General features: G+C 34.6%; 2 protein-coding genes across 3 annotated transcripts in view; both read right to left on the reverse strand.

The window, feature by feature from the left end:
- The window catches only part of LOC117328070, a 92339-nt gene extending 87622 nt beyond the window's left edge, over window positions 1-4717 (reverse strand). The window contains exon 1 of the mRNA XM_033885408.1: window positions 4571-4717. The gene's annotated coding sequence lies outside the window, so the exon portion shown is untranslated. The remainder of the gene's footprint in view (window positions 1-4570) is intronic.
- Window positions 4718-16199: 11482 nt separating this feature from the next.
- Window positions 16200-23666, reverse strand: part of LOC117328073 (platelet binding protein GspB-like) — a 115661-nt gene continuing 108194 nt past the window's right edge. For both annotated transcript variants that reach the window (XM_033885409.1, XM_033885410.1), the window contains 2 exons: window positions 22442-22516; window positions 16200-21372 (listed from right to left, as the gene is read on the reverse strand). In XM_033885409.1, the coding sequence (XP_033741300.1) occupies window positions 21364-21372; window positions 22442-22516 (84 nt within the window). In that variant the 3' untranslated portion in view covers window positions 16200-21363. The remainder of the gene's footprint in view (window positions 21373-22441; window positions 22517-23666) is intronic.

Genomic DNA, 23666 nt, shown 5'->3' on the forward strand with positions numbered 1-23666 from the left:
TAGGCATGTTACAATTAATGTACATATATGCTAATAAGTGCATTAATTATATCATACATAGTCAATTAACTTTGTATATCAATTCAATGAAGCTTTCTAATACATCATAAACTCATATATGTTCATATAGTACATAAACATATGGGAAACATCAAAAATATGTATTAGAAGATTAATATGTATATAATTAGTATTTTGTGATATACATTTGTACTTACATAGAAATAACTTAGGTTCCCGTTTCATCTATGCACCTTAACTTAAGGTTCCATAACCTAAATTTTCCATAGGATAGCATTTGATTATTTAAATTCAGTAATGCTTTCCTACTGAAAATAATACGACCAGGAATTTCCTTGAATTATGGGATATTAATAAAACTGGATCCTGGACATTTAATCATGTAGTCCTGATTCTAGTCCTGACTAATACTACTCTTGTTCCTTTCTGCAAGACTATAGCTATCATCTGTTAATCTTCATTTCAATATATGGACCTGTAAAGTTTTGCTTGAAATAGCTGGTGAATGAAATCTCAGCAGACTATTAATACATGTTGACAGGGTCAGCTGCCCAGTCTGGAGGTCAAGAGATCATGCTCCTGGCATGGCACCATTGGTGGTGGGGATGGGAGGGGGCAATACTTTCCATTTGCCAGCATTGCAATGTTTTCACCATCACAGTTTCATTATCACCAATTATGATATGGGTATTTATAGGGCTATCACTGACAATATACATTGGGTTGATTTTCTGCCCCTTTTGTAAGCCATGACCATTAACAACAAGACCATTTAGTCTGGTCGACACAGTTGATCAGCATGTTGGACCAGAATTGTTCATGTTATGAATTAAAGGCAGACCAAGTGATCTTATTTTACTTGGTGAAGAGCCTGTACAAAAATACTTTCCTGAAGATCCATCAAGATTTATACATGAATTATGCTACATTTAAAATTACTTGTCCACATCAACTTTCTAATTACCTTATTTAAAAACAATAAAATTTATTTATTTCAAAAGTATATCCATACTTTCAAATGTTGAGTAGCATCCACTGACTGACTCTGTTCACTTTATTCTAGGCAAAAATGACCTGTCCATAAAAAAATGTACACATTTGCCCAAAAACATACCTCAAAGTGTATGTATGTGTGTGTATCTTAAATATAAATTAATAGCTATATACCCCCAGATGTGGATCTGACTGTATTACCCAACCATAATGAATGTGTGAACAAAATAAGTTACCCAATACAAAGTCTACAGAGGAAAGGCTTCAGTGTATTCTCCATTGGTAACTACATACAGAGTACAGTGGGCCGTACCTGGTAGCTCCACACCACATACAATACTAACACCTGGGTTTTAAATAGATCAATGGACTTCACTGCAGTAGGTACAATTACAGTGTATATATAGAAAGTAAGCAAATCCAAATACCATTCAGGTGGGCGACCCCATCTCCTTCTGGTGGACAAAACCTAGCCAGACAAAAATAGAATTTAAAACAGTTGTCTGGACATTCATATTTATATGCCTGATACACCCGTCTGACCCTAACCAATCATTTTTTTGCATGTTTGATATTTAAAGTGTTCTTGGACTTTGTCATAATTTTCCCAAAAAAGTTAAAGTCCTAAATGGGTAAAAATATTTTAAGAAAATAGAAATTATTTCCTAGAAATCATTTTCCATAATCAGATTTATACATTTTCCTTGTTAGACCCCCACATGAACATCCAAGCCAAAATTTAGGACCAATAACATATGATCAGATCTGACTAATCATATAAACTGCCGTTTACTTGAACACCTCTGGTAGCCCTTCATCCGAGCATACTACTGTCCCAATATCATGGCTATGGGCTCTTGCAATTAGTTATTAAGAAGAATTTGTTGAAAGGATTCAATATATTTGACCCCTGTGACCTTGAAAGTAGGTCAAGGTAATTCTTTTGAACAACTTCTGTAGCATATTACTTACTGGCCCAATATCATGACCCTGGTACTTAATTATTGGGAAGAAATAGTTTAAAGATTTAAACATAGTTTACCCTTGTAACCTTGAAAAGGTCATTCATTTGATTAAACGTGGTAGTCCTTCCTCCAAGCATGCTATCAGCTCAATATCATGACCTAGGCCTTTTGCTTATTGAAAAGTTGTTTAAAGATATTAATACATTTCACCCCAGTGATCTTTGTCTTGACAAGATTCTGTTTACAAACAAAGGAAAAGGCTGAGGCATAACTGCTATATAAAAATGCAGATCTAAAAAAAATAAACCTAGGTGCAGTGCGAAATGACTACATCCAAACGATTCCCAATGTTTTGATAAAAACTGTAGTTGTGTGAACAAGATTTGGTCTATAATAATGACTACAAGGTACATTACTGCCATCATAGTTAGTTCAGGTGCACAACTCCAGTAAGGGACAACTACGCCCACAAAGCTTCAAAAAGTTTGGATAAAAACTGTGGGAGATATTCAGTCTATAATCAAAACTAAAAGGGATATAGCTGCCATAAAAATACAGAGATGTAGAAATGTTTTCTAAGTGTACATGACTGCTATACATCCACAAAGTTTTGAAAAATCTCCCCCAACCCCCACCCTTACTTTGTTGGCGGGGTAGGGTGTAAGTTGTTATAATAATAAATTATATGAGATATATGTATCTACATGATTATATAAAATATTGATCCTATATGTTTTTCAACCATTGTATAAAACTTTTAACAACAGGTCTAGCTAACTAGGTTTACTGTGTATACTAGGAGAAACCACATCAATCCTACATATTTAATGAAGACCTAACTATATATAGGTAATCTGAATAATATATATATATTATAGATATACCTTTTGGGATGACAATGTGATGAAACTAGCAGCTATGCAGGTTTATATATATTAACAGATAGACTCCTTCATTAAACATGAATCAGGACAACAGACACATTGTTTCTTGCCTTTAAAAACTAACATACTCATGTGACAGTAATCAGATGTCAATAAAGTAAGTAAATGGGATCATCTTATATACATAGATTTATAAGAGTTTGTGCTGAACACTTGGGTTACCAAGATGACAAAAATGATACTTGGTGTTAGATCCTGGTTATAAAAATGAACATGCTCTGTGACCCCAAAACAGCTTCCTTGAACTGACAATGAGCTTCAAAAGTATGACAACAGAACATGTATTTTCTGTAGGCTAATTACATATACCCACCCTGACACACTGGGCAGAGGTATGCAAATCTACAGAATTCACATCCTGTTACAGCCTGCAGCACCTCCCTCATAAAATGTAACATGTGTAACTAATTTTATCAAAACATGCTTTCTCTCTTACAAATGGGGCCAATCTTCACCAGTACAGTAGTAGACTGTTATCCTAACACACTTGGGCTGAAAAGATTATATGGGGGTACTAATCTCTATCACTGCATCATCTCGGGTGAAAAATTAAATATTATAATTGTATGCATAAGAAAAAGTCAGAATACTAATATATAACAGCATATTTACATTTGTATTTAAATTATATTGTGCACAGACTGTGTTTATTTACATATATCAAATATATTAAGAAATTTATCTGTATTTTGTGTATTTAGAATGGTAATATATTATATATGTAATGATAATATATATCTGTATAATACCTACATGCATGTCTCACTATATAGGGGTAGTGCCTTATAGGTAACCATATATAGTGCCCTGGACAACTAAAAATTGAACTGACTCCTTATTTTTCATTTAATTTCAAAAAGAATAACGATGGCCACTATAGTTTTATGTTACTGAAAATGGAACATTGTTGCTCTCAGATCCCTAGATTTGTCTCTGTGTACTAATGTATTAGTAACACACTTTATCCCTTTTTCAATTAACAATAGTAAACTTATAAGTTGTAAAGACAAATTTCAATGTATGAAAAATAACACATACAATAAAACTCCACAGTCATGAAAGCTGACTTGAAATAAATTAACAGTGATTAAATGCACTTTTCTTAAAAATTCATCAGGATTTGATCAGACCCAATAATATACTACAGCTTGAATAGTGGTATTCAAAAATAGCATGTGTGAGTATGATTATACCTGACTTTGTCCTTCCTTCAGTAAACACATACCTGTGTTACAGCAAAGGGATCTGCCCCAGACAACATGTGACACACAATGTATTTGCTTAGCCACTAACTGCCAGCATACAGAAGATCAACAACCTATCTCTGCCTGAGACACAAATCAACAGACCAGCTGGCATGGCTGGAATATTAAAATTAAAATGGTTTCTGATCCTACACAAAGCTGATGTTTAGCATACAAGGTGGTTGTGAGTAGCACAACAACTACAGAGACCAGCTATTGGAGATCTCCTGATAAAATATTCGTGTTGTTGCTATCAGCCAGACTGCAGGGCATGTACCACCAGTAACGGCTCCTTTGTGTTCACAATTTTCTGCAGACAAGATAAGTTTAATTCTACACTAGCCACCATGTCGGATCACAAAGTAATCTTTTGTTAAACTACTACCTACTTCTAATGATTTACCTGTTTCTTTATACCAAATCCTTGATGCAAACAGGAGCCCACCAATCTTCCTCAAATATGGTATGCTTGTATGCACATGTGTGTATGTGTGTGGAGAAGTGCTTGTGTTTACAACTACAATCTAAGATGGGACAACTCTTACAGATCTACAATCACCCCTATACAATATTCACATGCTAATTTTTACAACCATGGAAAGTCTTCTCATATATATTTGTACCAATTCTAGTTCATGACTTAAATATCTAAAAACTTTTCCTGTAATATATTCTTAATGTATGAATTCATAAAAATAAAACAAATCTTTTTTTGTTGTTGTTAAATTATAGCTACCTTCTACATAACATATCCACTATAATGTCCATGTCATTACTGGTAATGCATGATGGTAAATCATAATTTGGGAAGGTATATTATACATACATGTGTACCTATAGGCACAGACCATCTAATGATTTGTCATAGCTATATATAGATGCTCAACACATTTAATTTTTTTTTACAAATTTACAGGGATGATTTAGGATATTTAAGGTACTGTACATTTGTGAAAAGAGTAAAAGAGTAAAGATTCTGTTCATGTACAAGTGTTAAAACAATAACAGGAATGAAGTAATTAATATCTGATCCTTCTAGTGCTTCTCCAGATCTGTTCTCAAGAAATAGTACTAGTGATAACAAGGAATATGTTTAAAGATGGATGGACAACGGACAAAACCAAAGATGAAGGTCCATAATCTGATGGTGGTGGGCTAAAAAACTAAACACACATCCTGTACTGCTTTGTCAGATTTCATAACATGAATTTTAAACTTAGTGAGTGTGGATTAGGGAATATACCATCAGCAGGTCATGATCACAGTAGGGCAAGAAATAAAAATTTCAATATCACTGGTCCTTCTTTGGGCAAATTAAATGTGTGTTCAAAATACTTATCCAAGTTAAAACATAACTGTCAAATTAAACTGTATTAAGAGCATCTTAAATTACTTAAAAAAAAAAAAAAAAGGGAAGATAACAAGAAGCTTTGTATGTGTAATCACCAATATTTACTTGCCAGGTCATCAGACCTGGGTGTTTTTTTTTATTTTGAACTTCTTGCCATTGTCAGTGTTTTACCTCCATTAATCCTTTACATAATAATTATTAGCGATGCCATTTCATCATCTTATTAAGTGTTCTAGAACTGTTATGCCTTCATATTATATAGCTTAGACCAGCATATTTCAAAATTTTGTGATTATATATAGGAAGACCCTGTCTACCTGTAAACTACTGTAGTTGGGGCACCATCTTTTTTCAATATTTCAGCAGATGATATCACATGCATTAGGAGGAGAGGCAATTTGAAAGTAAAAGTTTACACAAGGTGCATAGACCAATGATCCTTCGGGTCAGATCATGATGACCAAATAAAAACAAGCTACTAATTAAGACAGCCTGTATCATTAACCCAATCCATACTTTGTGTTCTTTACAGATTCCAGAAGTACTTACACTAGCCCCTTGAAGTTAAAACTACTGTAAAGGGTGGCCTACATGTGCAGTTTTGGTGTGTTTTTGTTTTCATGCAGAGACATAAAGGTTTGTTTTATCGTACATTATTGAGAAATATTTAATTAAATCCCATCTAGATGTCGCACTGAACACTATGCAACATCATAGACAGTGATATCTAAATATAAAGTGAAAATGCAGCAATCAACAAGAGATCCCAGAGGGATCTTGGCGCCCACCATTGAATGATCTTTACTGGTTCTATACCGGACTGATTTTCTTTTTGTTTTTCTGATAAAAAATCTGAATTAAAATGGCACAACAAGGTACCAAGGGAGACCTACACATGAAGCTTGAGGAATATCCCTCCAGTACATTTCAAGAAATCACGATAACAAACTTCATGTGCCTAAACGGTCATCTGACAAATGCTTACAGTAGGGACTACTCAATCTGAAGGGCTCAAACCAGCATCATCACCATGTTTCAGATCAAATTTGGTTTCAATCCATTTTGGCTTAAAGGACAAGAAGCATATCTTTAAGCAAAATTTTAGCCAAGTTACTGTTTTGGGGCCTCGCCCCTCTGTCCCCAGGAGTCGGACCAGTCTGTCCCCAGGAGTCAAACCAGTCTCATAAACATAAATTATGATTGTTTTCCCCCAATGATGTTTCACACCAAATTTGGATGTAAATGTAATCCATCCAAGGGTTCAGAAGGAGTAGGGTTTTGAAGCAAAAATTGACCAAAGTTCCCCTTTTGGGGCCTCGCCACTCTGGCCCCATGGGTTACACTAGGCTCATTTATATAAAATATTATTGCCTTTCAGTTTCCACAATGATGTTTCACACCAATTTTGGATGTAATCCATCCAAGGGTTTAAGGAGGAGAAGGGTCTTTAAATATACAAGAGGCCCAGAGGGCCTGCATCACTCACCTGGATATTTCATAAATTAAGGCAGAATACTCTAATTTAAGCTATATTTTCTTACTTTTGAACTGCATCTTCCAACCATGGTTCAAAATACATGTGAACCAAATCCTGTCATTCATGAAAAAGGATGTTTTGCTATATCAAAATCCATTAAGGTGTTCAGGACTACCTGGTAGCTATAGTAGTAGCTTGGGATTCAACAAATTTACCTCCATTTCCCCTATTGGCCCCCCAGCCCCTCAGGCCCTAAGAAGCTTAAGGGAGCCACACCATCTGTTTATACATTAGAGATCTCCTTTGCCCAATTATACTCCAGACCAAATTTCATCAAAAATCAATCCCAGTGTTCAGGACAAGTAGGGATTTAAAAGATTTACCTTAGTTTCCTCTATTGGGCCCTGCTCCTCTGGCCCCAGGGGAGCCACACCCTCCATGAATACACAGTTAGATCTTCTTTGCACAATAATGCTCCAGACCAAATTTTTACCAAAATCCATTCCAGCATTCAGGACAAGTAGGGATTTAAAGGAAATGTTGACAGACAACAGATGACAGAGGAGGGTTGCCACACCATGGCATAAGCTCATCTGTCCTTCAGACCAGATAGGCTAAACATTCACCAAAGTTCTCAACATTCATCAAAGTTCTCAACATTCATCCAGAGTTCTCCTTTTGGGCCCAGCCACTCCGGGCCCTAGTAGTCAGACCAGCCACATTTATATAAAATGTGATTGCCCTCCCTCAATGATGTTTCACACCAAATTAGGTAGTAAAGGGTTAAGGAGGAATAGCGTTTTGAAAGTAAAAGTTTAAAGGCACATGACATATGCTGTACGCACGATGACAGATGAAGCATGATAGCTATAGGTCATCCTGACCCAATCAGGCCAGATGACCTAAAAACCAAGATGAACGCCTGTTGTCAAATATTTTTTCTGCTCAAAAAACAAAATTGTATTGGCACAACTAGGAACCTACATGTACACCTGAAGTTTAAGGAATAGCGATATCCCTCCAGCACTTTTCAAGAAATAACGATATCAAACTTCAATCATTCCCAAAAACCAAGATGGCCATCTGTCTTCCATTTTGTTTTTCTGATCAAAAATCAAAATTGGATTGGCACAATTAGGGACAAAGTAGAACCTACACATGAAGTTTGCGGACGAAGGGGGATTAAAAAAGCTGCCACATTGTTAACATTAACAACCAATTATCATGAAGACAATATCATCTATAACTCTGAAGGAAAAATCGTAACCAGAATGAAATAAACACATACCTGGTTGAAATAAATAAATGAAATTACAAATTTTAAATCTCAACAATTAGTGTTCGTGTATTATTTCAACAAGTAAATACAAATACACGGGATAACAGCTTCCGTAAAATAGAAATATTGTTGGGTTTTTTTAATGTAAATACAATCTTAATATTGTGAAATCATACCCTTATGTTTTGTGTAACATTCTCATAAATCCTAGCGTAAGACGGCTTTACAGCTAATTAATTAGACAATAGATTGTTGGTATACCTGCAACGAATGGGGTCGACAGTTTACCTGATGACACACCCTAATTAAGCACAGCCTACAATAGCTCCGCCCACATACTCTCAGATTTGTTGCAACATGTGTGATTGACATGTCAAGATGATTTTTACAAAGGACATCGTCGAAGTTTCAATCGTTTGCCGATGTCACTGCACATTCATAAAATAAATGTATTGGGTATAAACAGACATATAAACTCGCTTGTTACTGCACATGTACATTGTATAAATATATTCAATCATAATTGAGGCACATAAGACAGTTACTTATTACCTGTACAATAGCAAAATCGTAGAGACTGCAAAAATCAGACCCCGCAGATCATCAATACCGACCGCAGTGTAAGTGTGCACGTGATTATTTATTTATTACCATATTTCATTCCATTAATGCTTTACATTTTAATGCATTAAAATCACAGAGTCAATGATGACTTAAACATTATAATGAGCAGACATCTGTCTCAGGCCGTATTTTCATCTGTGTACCATTGTCGTTGTCTATCACTTATTTGTTACATAAAATATTGTGTTATCGAACATAAACATTATATGTAGTTACTAAAACATATATATTATGTGTCATGAAACTTAGTTGTTGTTAGCCACATCGTCATTCACAATATAAAAGTGGTACGCATTCAGATATTTTCATTTATATTTATAACGTACCCTTATGTGAACCTCTCAGAGTTCACTGACACAGCGCCATCTGTATCAAGATCAGCAAAAGTATATTGAAACATTGTCAGCTTCAACATGGATTGAACGACACAGAATTTATGGCTAACGTTGATGTGTTACAGTAATGACAAATTCTTTGAACACGCACGTTCATAGCATGAAATTTACCACTAAATACCAATACCTTCGAATACGATTTTACAGTAGATCATCTATAAATGACTGAAAGCGAAACTGGTATTCACGGACGCATGTTATATTTACACAGGCAGTACTGAAGACTGCTTCTTGAAAATTACATCCTGCGGCTTTGAGCAACAGGGCTTAAACTTTTCCGCTCCCGCAGGGTATGAGTGCAAAATCACCCTCCCAGTACTGTATTTTGTCCTTTCAAGCAATTATGAATTGGGTTACGTTTAGTGATAGCAGTCCGATCGATGCATAGGACACATGTCATCACGGCATCCTCAAACCTCAGCCATTCCTCGCGCCAATCACACCACTTAGCTAGAAACTTCCGCTCCTGCTTTTCTTCATACTGTTGTTTTGAGCGTTAATTGGAACTATCAGAACTTTTAGGCTTTAAAGCCTTGCCCGGCACTGCACCGCGAACATATTTCGATGGCGGAAACATCGCCCGGAAGTTATGATAGAAACTATAATAAACGGCCCGTATGAATTCCGGACCGGACATTTGGTCCGGCGATACTAATTACCGAATCGGGCCGACGACAGTATTACCAGATATGTCCGTCGGTCTGACGTAGTTTGGCACGCACTGTGAGTTTGCTTGAATTGTACTTTCTTTTTCACACATCCAGGTCAGATCAACGCTTAGGAACAACCATGTGATCTGAGTCATGCAAGAAACAAAACAGACTCCTGTGTCGGCCTAATACTGCATTCAGAATCGACATCACAATTCAACTCGTCCAGTCAGACAAGTGTTTCATGTCATTTTCTGAATCTAACATATATCTCGACAATGATTTGCATTAGACCTGTTACAGAAAGTTCTACACTATATTTAGGCTGATTGCTGGTGACCAGATATAGTTCAAATGGTTAGCTAGAGAGTATGTCTAGAGTTTGGAAATCCTTGTTTCAAGTACAGGGACATATCACTATTGATTCACATTTTCTGTTTAACCTGTATGACTTATAAAAAACCCTGCAGTTACAAGTCATAAGTAATAGGGTAAACATAATAGGGTAAGCATAAGTAATTAAGGTAAGTGTACACATGTAGCGAATCAGTTATACAAGTTAGAAGGCTCAGATTCGGAGCTCGAATGACTGTGATTTATGTACCCTACTGTTACAAATGCTTACTGTACCAGGAATATGTTAAATTAGAATGAGGCTTCTCATTCAGAGCGAGACTTCCTGTTCTGACAGGGTATAAAAGGCCGAGAAAATTCTCATTCAAGGGTCAGCTCCATACGACCGGTTGGTACTCACTGGTACCCAGAAAAGTACTAATTTCCTCGTGGAAAGCCTAATTATTAGGCTTTCACGATTATATTCGTTCTTTCGCGAGTATTTTAGGTATAAAATGAGGAGATTCGACCTGCCACAAGGATTTTAGGCCTTACTGAGGACTTTAGGCTTTTCGTGAGGAGATTAGGTATAAACCATGAGGAAATTAGGCATAACGTTTTTAAACGTACCGGTGTGATCATGTCACGCACCAACGCCCACGCAACGAGGGGTAGCCTTTGGCGAGTGCCGATCAGCCAGTGTTTACCTGTGTTCTGGTCTGACATGGTCACTCTGTCAATATTATACGTGTAGCTTGATGTTTAGTGTAAAGTAATCACATTTATGTAACAGTGTCTTCTTATTTTATGTTTCAGGTATCAACAGCAGTCGGAAAGAAATTCAATAGTATTATTAAACATTAAAATTCAATCTAAAAAACGAACGTGTTCAATTGTTTCTAGTAGTGGTGGGTCGATTATCGATTATAATCGAAAATTAATCGAAATTACCAAAATACAGCGACAATCGATTGTTAAATTCATAATCGATTAGTGAAATTTCCATTGAAAATATCTCCGGTAAAAAGTGCGGCGTTTCCGGAATAAGTGCCCTGTGTTGGTTTCTGTGTTAGTCACTGTTCCGGTCACTAAAACGCTTCACGCACTCAAATTATATGCAGTTATAAAGCGTCCGTTTAACTCATACACTTGAACGAAATGGAGGCACTTGAGACGGTGACACATGAAGCGGAATTATATATATATTCAACCACCCAGGCGCGAGTACCTTAGATATGGAAATATTTTGGATTTGGAAAAGTAATATGAAGGCGGCAGTTTGTCGCCTTCGCTGGTAGTCATATGCTAATAAAGATAAGTTGACGTATTTTTTGTCTCCCGTATGATGGCGTATCAAGTGACTTGTTTCAGTTTCAATTTGAATTTCAACGTTTGCCGGTGATATTCATGCTAAAGTAAACGAAACCAAAAGTTACATACTGACTGGTCTGTTATGTTACAACTTTGAACAATGGCTTTAGTTTTGGATTACGCTGACATGTTTCAAATACTGGATTTCTGTACCAATTAATGAGAGTATTATACAGATTGTGGATGGGAAATAATAACAACGTCTTGTATGACTTCTTTTATTTCTATTAATCTGGTATGTTCATTGGAAACTTGTTAATATTGTTTTAAAATTTTAATCATGAATTCAAAATACATTTTTTCAAATATTCATAATACATTTAATAATTAAGTCTGATTATAATCGATAATCGATCGGAAGGGGCTATCCGATTATGCCGATTAATCGATTATAAAATCACATCCGATTCCCAACACTAGTTTCTAGTTTGTTTGCATGTTTCATCACCGGGCGGTCATAACGTAAAATTAAAGATTATAGCTTAAGTGGCTTCAACACGACCCTGTATTTAAGTTATTTTGTCATTGAAATATATCATAGCACGCGAAAATGATTCACCTTTGAAGCGATCATTTTGGCCATACGACGCTGCGGTCGTAGATTTATGTTGTTTTAATGTTTACCGAAGGCCGCCCTAGAAAACAAAAAAAAATGGGAATAATCATAGACATCAACTCCTAATTCTTTTAGTTTTAAATGATAATCAATGTTGTGATAGGTTATGTCTCATGGGGAAGAAAGAAAACGGACATGTACTCCCTGCAGTTGACGTTCTAGCATTTGGGCATTGTACTCGGGTTTCAAGAACTGAACAGGGAAAGGTTTGCATTCCTATTGAGCAAAGGAAATCGAGCATGGATTCCTTCACAATCTGATTCCTTCATAATCTCAGGCTCTACAAACTGATAGACAAATCGTGAGCCTGCGCCATCAGATGACAGAGACGAATGATTTTTTTACTTGAAAATCTCACCAATGGAAATTTCCAAAATTGGGAAAATATGCACCATGTCGAAATATTTATATGGCTTAATTAAATATTTTGAGTCTCTAGAATATTACTCTTTCTTGTTTTCCTAAATCTATGTCCATAATAACGCATTAGGCCTAGGTTCCATGAAGCTTCCCTTACTTCTGTACGGCTTCTGCAGCACTCGTCGCCGTCGGTCTGCAATCCGTCGAAATACTTGTAACGCCTCGACATTTAGCTCTTTTCGCAATTTATTTGTTCATATATAAGTCAGGTTCTAATCAATCAATCATATGTTTACTAAAATGCTTACCTTAATCGTTTTCATAAACAGTATCAATCTGTAAAAGCAGTCGTCAGCATACGAATGTTGTGTGCAGGAATGAATTACAAGCGCCCTCTTACGTGAGGTGTCACGGTCTGATCTGATGAATGTTTGACAGAAAGGGACGAACAAATTATGTGTGGTTATTCTACCATTTTGTTAGCAGTTTATTAACGAACCGAAAGCAAATCGGCTTGATTTGTAAATCATATGTTTGATGTCATGTATTACCTGAATTAATTCAAACAAAACTCATAAAACTTGCAATTAGCATAAAATATCCAGACTGTGTACCAAGGGAAACAACTCTTATAAACGATTTGAAAATGTCTTCAAGACCCTCCACAAAGTGGCAGAAACAAATAGCATTGACCCACAGGCCTAATATGTCTATAGATCTATAGGCTAGCTCTGTGATAAAACATGTAAAATTGATGTGAATTTTGAATAGATTGATAAATCTTGATTCAACATCAATTTATTGATTTCTATTTGTAACCACTTCCACAAGTTAGTGCGATAAATGGTCAGGCTGCGGAATTGTTGGATAAAAAAATCCCAAAATTAAAAAAAGTGTGAGCTAGTAGAGTGTAATTTTACTAGAAACAAAATATATTATGTTTTCTCCATTATGCTGAGTACATATATATATACATACCAATAGCATTATAATGCTGCCAGAATATATGCAATTTTGCATGTACATGTGCCTTTTTTATATGATGAATTTTCAGAGGTCTGTCTGCTTTTATAGACAGTTCTCATGTGCAGGAAGCTGATGGTGTGTATGAATACATAGATGCCCTACAAACCAAGATAAATTAAGTATTACAACTGTGTGTAAAACAAAAGTTCTATCTTTTAATTATTATAAGTACTTCAGTGATACCAATAAAACATCTATTCTATATGTTAAACAGTTAAGATTTATGATGTACAAACTGTATGCTACATCAAACAGTGCTGTTTAAGTAAAAATAGTTTCCGTTACCCCTTAAAAGTCGTCATTTGTTTAGAGCTTAAGTATTGATGTGTTTAGTTATGTTTTTTTACTCCATATATAGAAGCAGTATCTTAGATCATTATGCAAGACCTCTCCCTGTAATATGCAAGAAGATAAAGGTAAAAATTATCATAGTCTTTCAAAACAACATTACAGAGTTAAAATCAAAGATTATTTGTTTAGTGATCAACCAACCGTGGCAGGGATAACATTTTTATATGAATGTCATACATCAGTTGCTGACTGTCCTTATTATATCTGTGTAAGAAGAGCCTGTGATCCCATGGTGTACGTATTTCTACCGATGTATTACTGGTACATTGTCTTACTCATTAGGTATGTTTTATTGTATTGGTGTCCAGTAGTGTGAATTGTGTAGATCATTCATGCTATATGTTTGTTGGTTAAATCTGCTCAGTCTGGCACCTTTTTTTTTACATTTTTGGTCCTTAAAAGTTACAAGGCTAGTTTATTATCCTTAGTGGAAACATTGACCTTCAAAGTACCCCTCTGCCACACAATTTGGATTGGACCCAAATAAAGTCCTACAAGAGCCCCAATGGGCCCGTATCAATCACCTGGCTCTACAGTAACCTTGAAGTCGACCTGTGTCATTTCTGCAGATATTATGCTGATAACCACTATATTCAAATATCAGATTAGGGTAAGTTTATTCATGTCAATATATTTTCTAGCCTCTCATTCCAGCATTCTATTGGCCTAATATCAGGTCTCTTGGCTATCGAGATATCATTATTTCAAGATTTAAACCTATTTGATCCCTGTGAACTTTAATGAAAGTCAAGGTCATTCATTTGAACAAACTTGGTAGCCCTTCACCTCAGCATGCTACAGGCACAATATCAAAGATTTTAGCCTATTTGACCCATGTGACCTTGATTGTAGGTCAAGGTCATTCATTTAAATAAACTTGGTACATGTAGCCCTTCACCCCAGCATGCTACAGGCACAATATCAAAGATTTTAGCCTATTTGACCCATGTGACCTTAAATGTAGGTCAAGGTTATTCATTTGAACAAACTTGGTAGCACTTCACCCCAGCATGCTACATACCCAATATCAACTCCCTGGGACATCTTGGTTATTGAGAAGAAGTTATTTGAAGATTTTAGCCTCTAAGACTATGTGACCTTGAATGTAGGTCAAGGTCATTTACTTGAACACACTTGGTAGCCCTTAACCCCAGCATGCTACAAGCCCAATATCAAGTCCCTGAGCCTCTTAAAGTTGACTCTGGCAGGCCGAAACAAAGTTAAGATTGAATGCAAGCTGAATAAGTGGATGCATCTTTTCAAATGACACATTAATACAATATATTCCTAATTCAAATGCAGTCTTATTATCACCAAAAATGATTCAAACTGATATTATTTTGTTATCCGTGCTGAAACGCATTAATTCGTTAATTTATTTCACTAGCAATTTTACATTATAACCACCAGCATTAAAACTGTGCCGTTTATCTTGTTAACATTTACTATCAGATACAATGGTTTGTGTATTTACAATTTTGTTATTTGTTGAACCTCATTGTCTTATATTATAGTTGTTCAGCATGTTCTACCAATCAAAAGTTGACCATGAAAAGTTGAACCTATTTCTTGTTTAGTACTCTTACTACATATAGTCTACCAATTGTGAGTTGAACCAAGATCTTTAAAAAATTCAGCAAACCCCAGATATTTTTAAATAAGTAATCTATTGACTGAAAGATGAGCACTGTGTTTATTACTAGTTCAGTACTCTATCCATGGGAGTTCAACCATAAAAAATACTCCAAATGGCAGGTTCAGTGGTATTACTCAAGAGATTTGAACACAGCACTCCATAAATCATTTATTCAGCATATACTGCTGACTAAATTTCATGTGCATTCTCAAAAGCATAGTATACAAGTGCCTCAATGGGCCTGTGCATCATTCACCTGGTATTTCTGGTAAATACAAATACAGGTGTCATCACATGAACCTACAACCTGTATATTTTGTTTCAAGACCTTCTGATTAACAAGAAGTTTTTTTATGTGTTTTGATAAATTTGATCCTGGTAACCTTGAATAGGTTCAAGATCATTTCTGATTTCCAAAAACTTAGTCGGAATCATCCCAGCTCTTAGTCTTTTGGTTGATTGGAGCGTTTAAACAAATAACCCCTGTAACCTTGCATATATGCATCGATATAATCACACATTCTTGAATGTCATGTAACCAAAAGATAAAAGAAGATTTGTAATAAATTCCAACAACATTTTATTTGACCACTTCACCATGTATAACTAATTACTGTGAACAGGAATTAATTAACCAATATATATATATATTTATTTATATATAGATATTGTATGATGACTTTTGTCATAATAATATGGATAATGTACAAATAACATTAGGGATATATATATAGTTGATATAAACTCTAAAATTTACAAAATCACAGCAAAATAGATGAACAAACTTGGTACCTGGAGATTTTGTTTGCTGTAAATGATATGATAACAGGTGTTCTTCCTTAAAAGTATCATAAATGATGAAGCTCATAAAGAATCACAGATCTCTAAACCATTCTCCCTGGGCTGTACACCCAGTTCTTAAATCAGAATCTACTGCAATCTGGCTAAAGCAACACATTCCCCTACTACCTTCTGCTAAAAATAGTAGCAGTGACTTTTACCTTGACCCAGAACTCGACATTATGGTTCTTTATCATTGGGTGAAGTTTGATCAAAATCCTTCAAAGAATGAAGCTTCTAGAGCACTAGCAAACTTTGGCATTATGTACAAGATGGACGAAGAGGAAATCTATAGTCCCCACCGGTTTCACTAGCAGGGGACTAATGATGAAATTTCATGCAATCAATAAAAATATTAGATGGCTGATTGATCAGCATTTTTTTTTAAATTTTACAGCAAATAAAACCTGCATCAAGCCAGGTTTGACGATAAAGATGAACAAAGTTACCATACCATGATTGTATAATCTTATTTACCCGTACAATACACAGTCAAATATTGGGCTTTTAAAATGGGTACATACCAATTATTTGAAATGACTTAGGTTGACAAGTCACTAAGGACTTTAGGTGATGTTTTGCACTGAAATACTATGGTGACACTGAATTGGTCCCAAGAAAAAAACTATTTTCATTTTTTATTGATGAAAAAGACAGACAAAAAATGTTCCAGTGTTAAATACGACACAATATCATGGTATGGTAATTTTTATGTAAATGGGAAAAATCTAATAAGAAATCCTATAAAATCTGCTATGTGGTACAATAACAGGAGTGCTAGAGTAGAAAATCACAAACAACTTTTCACAATATACACATTAATATTTCCTAAAAATTCTCCTCATACATAAAAACACTATACCACTTCTATCAGTGGAAACACCTAACACCCAACTCATTCATACACAATAGGTTATCAAAGGAGGGAATAGTCTTATGGACTCATGACCAGAGACAATAACTGCTATGTGTAAATAAATCATTGAATAATTGAATATACCTACTTATATTGCATTGATGTACTTGAAAATGATACTTTATATAGAATGAAGGATACATAATTATCACTTCTCTCTGCCAAGTGAAATACTGGTTCATGTATACTTTCTCATCACCAACATGTCTTTTTACAATGGAAAAAATACACACAAAAAAACAACCTTCATAATTTCAATAACAAATACTTATTTCTAAGACAAAATCTCATAAGTCTAATAAATAAGAAAACAAAACATTGTCATATGTACCTACTACATGTATCTTTAAAGACAGTGTACTGAACAAAGGACTAGACTGAATTTTGCATTTGAAAATATTACTTACATTTCTAAATACATCATTAAATTGCACATATATGAAAGGTAAGAATTTACAAAAACGAGCGTTATCAATACAAAACAAATATAATATTAAACATTGACTCAAATACTTATTTGTTGTGCATACCTTGTCAATAAGTCGTGGTTCAGATGTCAAAATTAAACATCAACTGAGGCATATAATTAATCATAATTAGATTTTGTTTTGTGTACTCTGTGTAATGATATGACCAGAGAAAAAATCCTACTTGATATTCACAAAACTTAACGACAGCAGATCACCGATACTACTCACTATTTTACATTGGGGATTCTAATATACACTGACTTTACTTCTTATCAACAATGATACAATTATAAAAAAAAATCTTTACTGCAATTACACATTAATGAATTAAGTAATTAAAACCATATTCAATAATGTTTCTCTGATATGGTACCAATGCATAGTGTGTATTAGAGCCGATCATATGCATTATCTCCCTTTAAAAGCCCCTGAATAGGAGATCATAGCAAGGCATTATGTTCTAAAGCAAACCTTTAGCAAGGCAGCTAAGAAGCTAGGTCAGGTTAAACACTTGTGGTCACAGCCAGGTAAGCCAACAATCTCCTGTCAGATAACTACAGACACAACAATACTTACTTTTATTGCAACAATCAAGATCACAAAAATCCCAAAATTCAATTCAAGCTTTCTTTTTTACTATGAATATCATATTAATAGATACACGCTTTAAACTATTTTTCATTTTGTAATTAAAAAAAAAAACAAAAAAACTATACTTTAACAAAGTTTGTTGTCTGTCAAGTGATTTGGGAGAGATACCGAATTTGATTGCCTCCCCTTACCCTAAATACATGTACCAGATATTTCATATCAAAATGGACAATATGTCATAGTAAAACTAGAACAATGGAACAACCATGAAGTGTTTGCTCATTTTTTATCATTTATTACAACCATATAATCTAAAACACAAAGTTTCTTCATAGTCTAGAATATCGAACATTTGAAAACTACAACAACGATACTAAAGGATTTTAATCCTTATATCTAGGAGACTTTTAAAAACTTTTTTTTTTCTTTTTCATACAAAAATCTACAATTCTTTTTCAATTTACATGTATAAATACTATTGTAAGTCATGTAATATCATGTTTTATATTTTAAATTACACAGTTTCAATGTAATTTGATTTTTGTTTTATACTATGTATATCATGTAGGTACAATGACATTAACTCCTCGCTCTTTTTTCTTATTGCCAGTTTTTCAATGTATTACATGTAAAAATTACCTGTTTCAATTCAAACAATGACAATTGTGAAGATTTTCTTACGTTGCCTCAGAGACGTCCATCTTCGTAAACTGGCTTGGTAACGGACAACCTATCAGTAGGTTAAATCTTTTATGATACCAGGGGATGGCTGTATAGTATTCAAATTTGATCTTTCAAATTATTTATTTGTTTGTATTTTATAAATGTCAAAGTTCCCTCTATATCACATTTCCCTGTCAGGAAAAATGTTCCACAACACTTAAGTCAAACTAAACTATACACTTATGACATTTTTGTTAATACTTACTTCCCTAAATACTGTATCTATCCATCAATAAGCCCAGGTTGGCTAATAAGCACACTCAGGACTATTACATTGCTATTTGTCGTGCTATAGCTCCACCTCCTGCTTTGAGTTAAGACTCATTTTCGTAATAATGATAATAGAAAAGTACCCTTTTCAATAACTGTGTAATACTGTAAAAGTGGAGAGTATAAGGTCAACTTACTAGTTCAGACTAACGGGAATTTCCCTTTAGTCTAATGGTAGGATGTTTGCCTTAAGAGCAAAAGGTCGCTTATTACAGTCCTGGCACGGGCAGGGTATTTTTCATTACTCCTTCCTATTACAGATTTGGTGCTGTTGACCACTCCAAGTGTAAGCTATAAGAGATTGAGAGGCTTCCGTGGAGCTATAGAACCTGGGATGGGTTGTGGTTGTCTTTGGGGATGAAGACTTTGTGAAGGAGGGAGTAGTGTAAAAGTAGAGAGTATAAGGTCGCCTTACTAGATCAGGCTAGCGTGAATTTCCCTTTAGCCTAGTGGTAAGATGTTTGCTTTGAGAGGGAAAGGTGACTAGTTTGAGGCCCAGCGCAGGCAGAGTATTTTACATTGCCTCTTCCTATTACATTAGGCCTTGTAATGAGATGGGAGCATACTTCCAACAAACTACGCCTAAATATTTCATTGGCTTCAGATTCATTTTAATGCCTTTCTTAAAACAAAATTGTGGGTTTTTTTTTTGGTTTTTTTCTTTCAAATTCTTTTTAAATAACATAAACTGTAATGGTAAGCTTGGTTCCTCTGACCTTGACCTGTGATTGGGTATATTAGGTGTGTCCTGTAGCCTGTCCTGGAGTGTAGTGAAATATTACCTTAGACATTTATACCAGTGGATCAGCAGACTTGTGAGAGTTAATGCTAGGTACCACTTGGTAAATGTGTTGTCACATCAACTCACATGTAGTGCAAAAGTTTCCATTTTGCAACAAGGAAACTATTTTTCAAAACAACATAACTCTGTTTTGTAGCGAGTGGTAATACTGACAGCTATCGTTTCTATCATAACAATTGGTCTATAAAGTTTGAAATGTTTTCTTTTAGACTGAAGATTTATATCATTAAGTGTGTTTTTGTTCTTCACCAAGTTTGGGGGTAGATGGCTTATCCTCGACTAAAATGTTTGAATTCTTTACATATTCATTCACTTCTGACATCTGAGAAGTTTTGATTGAGGTAAAAATTGTATTTTTATCTGATATTAGGAAGAACAGCATTGTGATGGTACACTTATTACCATAGTGGACTTTGTAAGGCAAAATCACAATGTAGTGTTTCCAAGAAATATTTCTAGTAAGTGTCCTTTCATATTTCTTATCATATTTTTTATCATATTTGAATAATAAAGCATATTTTTGGCTACAAAAGACAGAAGAAACAAAATTTTAATGTAATACAAGGATCTCCATGCAATCATTAAAAATAACCTACAAAATCAGGAGAGGTGAGATAAGTCAAGCTGAGGTAATATCAATGATAATAACAACACATCTTCCACCTGAGCAACACTTTCTGTTTTAAATTAAAAGAACTTTTAACAATCTGGACAATAATAACAGTATTGGAACTACCTGATTGGGAGGTGTTTCAGAAGTAATTAACAAAATCTAGTTGTACAATATTAAAAAATTATCTTGAATTTGTGAATTTAGTAACACACAAGAGACAAAGTTAAACCTCATTTCACTAACATTCTTTGTATCGGTCAAACAATCCCTTTTATGCTCTGACATAATGTGACAACAATAAGAAACAAGACTATGTTCAGGTAGTTATGGCATGAATCACATGATATTCTGTGTAAGGCACTAAACCCTCATAATACTAGGTGGGACTAAGTGTAGACAAATATCGGCGTGACAATGACGGTCGTAGTCCTGAGAATTTCTGCTGTGCAGGATGATCAATGGAACACAGTGCTGTCATACGATGGCTTCCATGCCCAAGTTTCTAAGGAGGCTGCAAAAAGGATAACACATTGATAATGCAGGTACTCTGAGGGGGCAGGAGCCAACACTATCACAGCAGAAGTGGGATTTCAATTCTGGGTTGTTTTTTTCAACTTGTAGTAATCTCCCTTGCATAAAAAATAAAGCATGTCGATCACAAAAGGAATTCTAATATCTTAGAGTTATTTCCCTTGCTTCAATTTTGATTCAGTGACATTTTTATTTTTTTATTTTTTTTTATTTTTGATCACCAAAGTCTTGAGTTAAACCTCTAAAGCTATCTAAATTGATGTAATGATGTAATGTAATTGATTGCATCAGTGAAACAGGTGACACTTTAAGAGCTCGGGTTCGGGTACATAAAATATAAATGTACCTGAATACAGGAAAATTAAATTAAGTGAACATTTGGATATTCATGGACGGAAAAAAATTTAAGACATTTCCAATTTATAAAAAAAAATTGGGGGGGGGAAAATCCAATCGAAAAGAAGGAAAAAGAAAAACATTTTATAAAGACTCTCAAGCCACAATTGAACAGACTATCATAAATTATCTCCAATTTCCATGACATCTTAATAGACAATCGAGTAATTATTGATGACATCATTGTGTATTAGTGTGTAGGTAACCACATATGGTTACAGAGATGCCTACAGAGATGTAAAGCATCTGAAGATTTTAAGATGAAAGAGCTTATGCTTTACTAACATTAAGTTATACTTTTATATATATACCCTGAGAACCAGAAAAATTTAATATACATGTACATATACAAATGTATATAATTACTACAATGAAATTACAGTTATGGTATCCTAAAATTCTGCAACTTTTCCTATATACTTTATATATGAGTACCTATGATAAAAAACAAGACATTAAATGAATGTTTGCTTGGGTAGAAGTGAAAGTACTGCACACAAGTTATTATAAAATTTCAAACTGAAGTTAAGATAATTATTTAAAGGAGTCTGTTACTCTCTAGCTGTCACTCTCTTCTAGTTATATTTCTTCAGTAGCCAGTTGTTTGTGCTGGTTGTAAGTTACTCCTACATCTAGACACCAGGTTGACTTACCTGTGTACACCAGATCCAGCCACTAGGAGGCTGTGTAGCCAGATGTCCAAACCCATCCTCTACCTGTTCTTGTCCCTGTAGGTAAACAATAAATATACAGGTCAAATCTCCATATCTACATATTGGTATGATCAACGGATCAAATTCTTTATAAAACCAACACATGTCAATTTTACTCCATCTTCTTCATCAATTAAACCACAAATCAATTCTTTAAATATTCTATTCTTTATCAGAGCTATTATTAAACTCTTGATCTTTTGTGTTAGACCTTACATCATTTAAAATCCCTAAATGTTATGCATCAGACCTTTCATGTAAAACCTTCCAATTTTATGCATCAGAACTGTTTGTCAAATCTCTCAAACTAGTGTGTCATACCTTACATGTCAAATCTCTCAAACTTGAGTGTCAGATATTATATGTCAAATCTCTCAAACTTGATTGTCATACCTTACATGTCAAATCTCTCAAACTTGAGTGTCAGATATTATATGTCAAATCTCTCAAAACTTGTGTGTCAGATCTTATATGTCAAATCTCTCAAACTTGATTGTCAGACCGTATATGTCAAATCTCTCAAACTTGTGTGTCAGATATTATATGTCAAATCTCTCAAACTTGAGTGTCAGACCGTCTATGTCAAATCTCTCAAACTTGAGTGTCAGACCTTATATGTCAAATCTCTCAAACTTGAGTGTCAGATCTTATATGTCAAATCTTTCAAACTTGTGTGTCAGACCGTATATATGTCAAATCTCTGAAAACTCTCCTATATAAGGAACACATTAGATCAAATTTAGTGCAATAGGAAAATGTTTGAAGTATTAAGATGGCTGGGGCCCATTTTGTTTATGAAATTCAGGCACAGATCTTGGTGGACCTGCAGATGTTGATAGTTTAGGCATTGATAATTATCTTTGCAAAGGCCTGTCTGAAAACAACATCAAATCACCAGGTCTGTCCTTATTCTATAAACAAACAACCCTTGTCCAACTGGTTCAACCTATAAACAAAAATGTTCCATGTTAAACTTGCATGATCAGCAATATTAACCTCATTTCAAGAAGAGTTTCAATCTAAGTAACCTGTAAATTATGTTCTATGGTTTGCAATTTGAACTTTTGATGCTATAAAATCCTGGTACATTTGAACTTTTTTATGATTATGTACATATATTAGATGTTTAAATTGATCAATATAACTGTAGTTATTGGTCCATAGG

The sequence above is a fragment of the Pecten maximus genome, chromosome 5 (genome assembly GCF_902652985.1).
Source record: "Pecten maximus chromosome 5, xPecMax1.1, whole genome shotgun sequence".
In the NCBI taxonomy this organism is placed as follows: domain Eukaryota; kingdom Metazoa; phylum Mollusca; class Bivalvia; order Pectinida; family Pectinidae; genus Pecten; species Pecten maximus.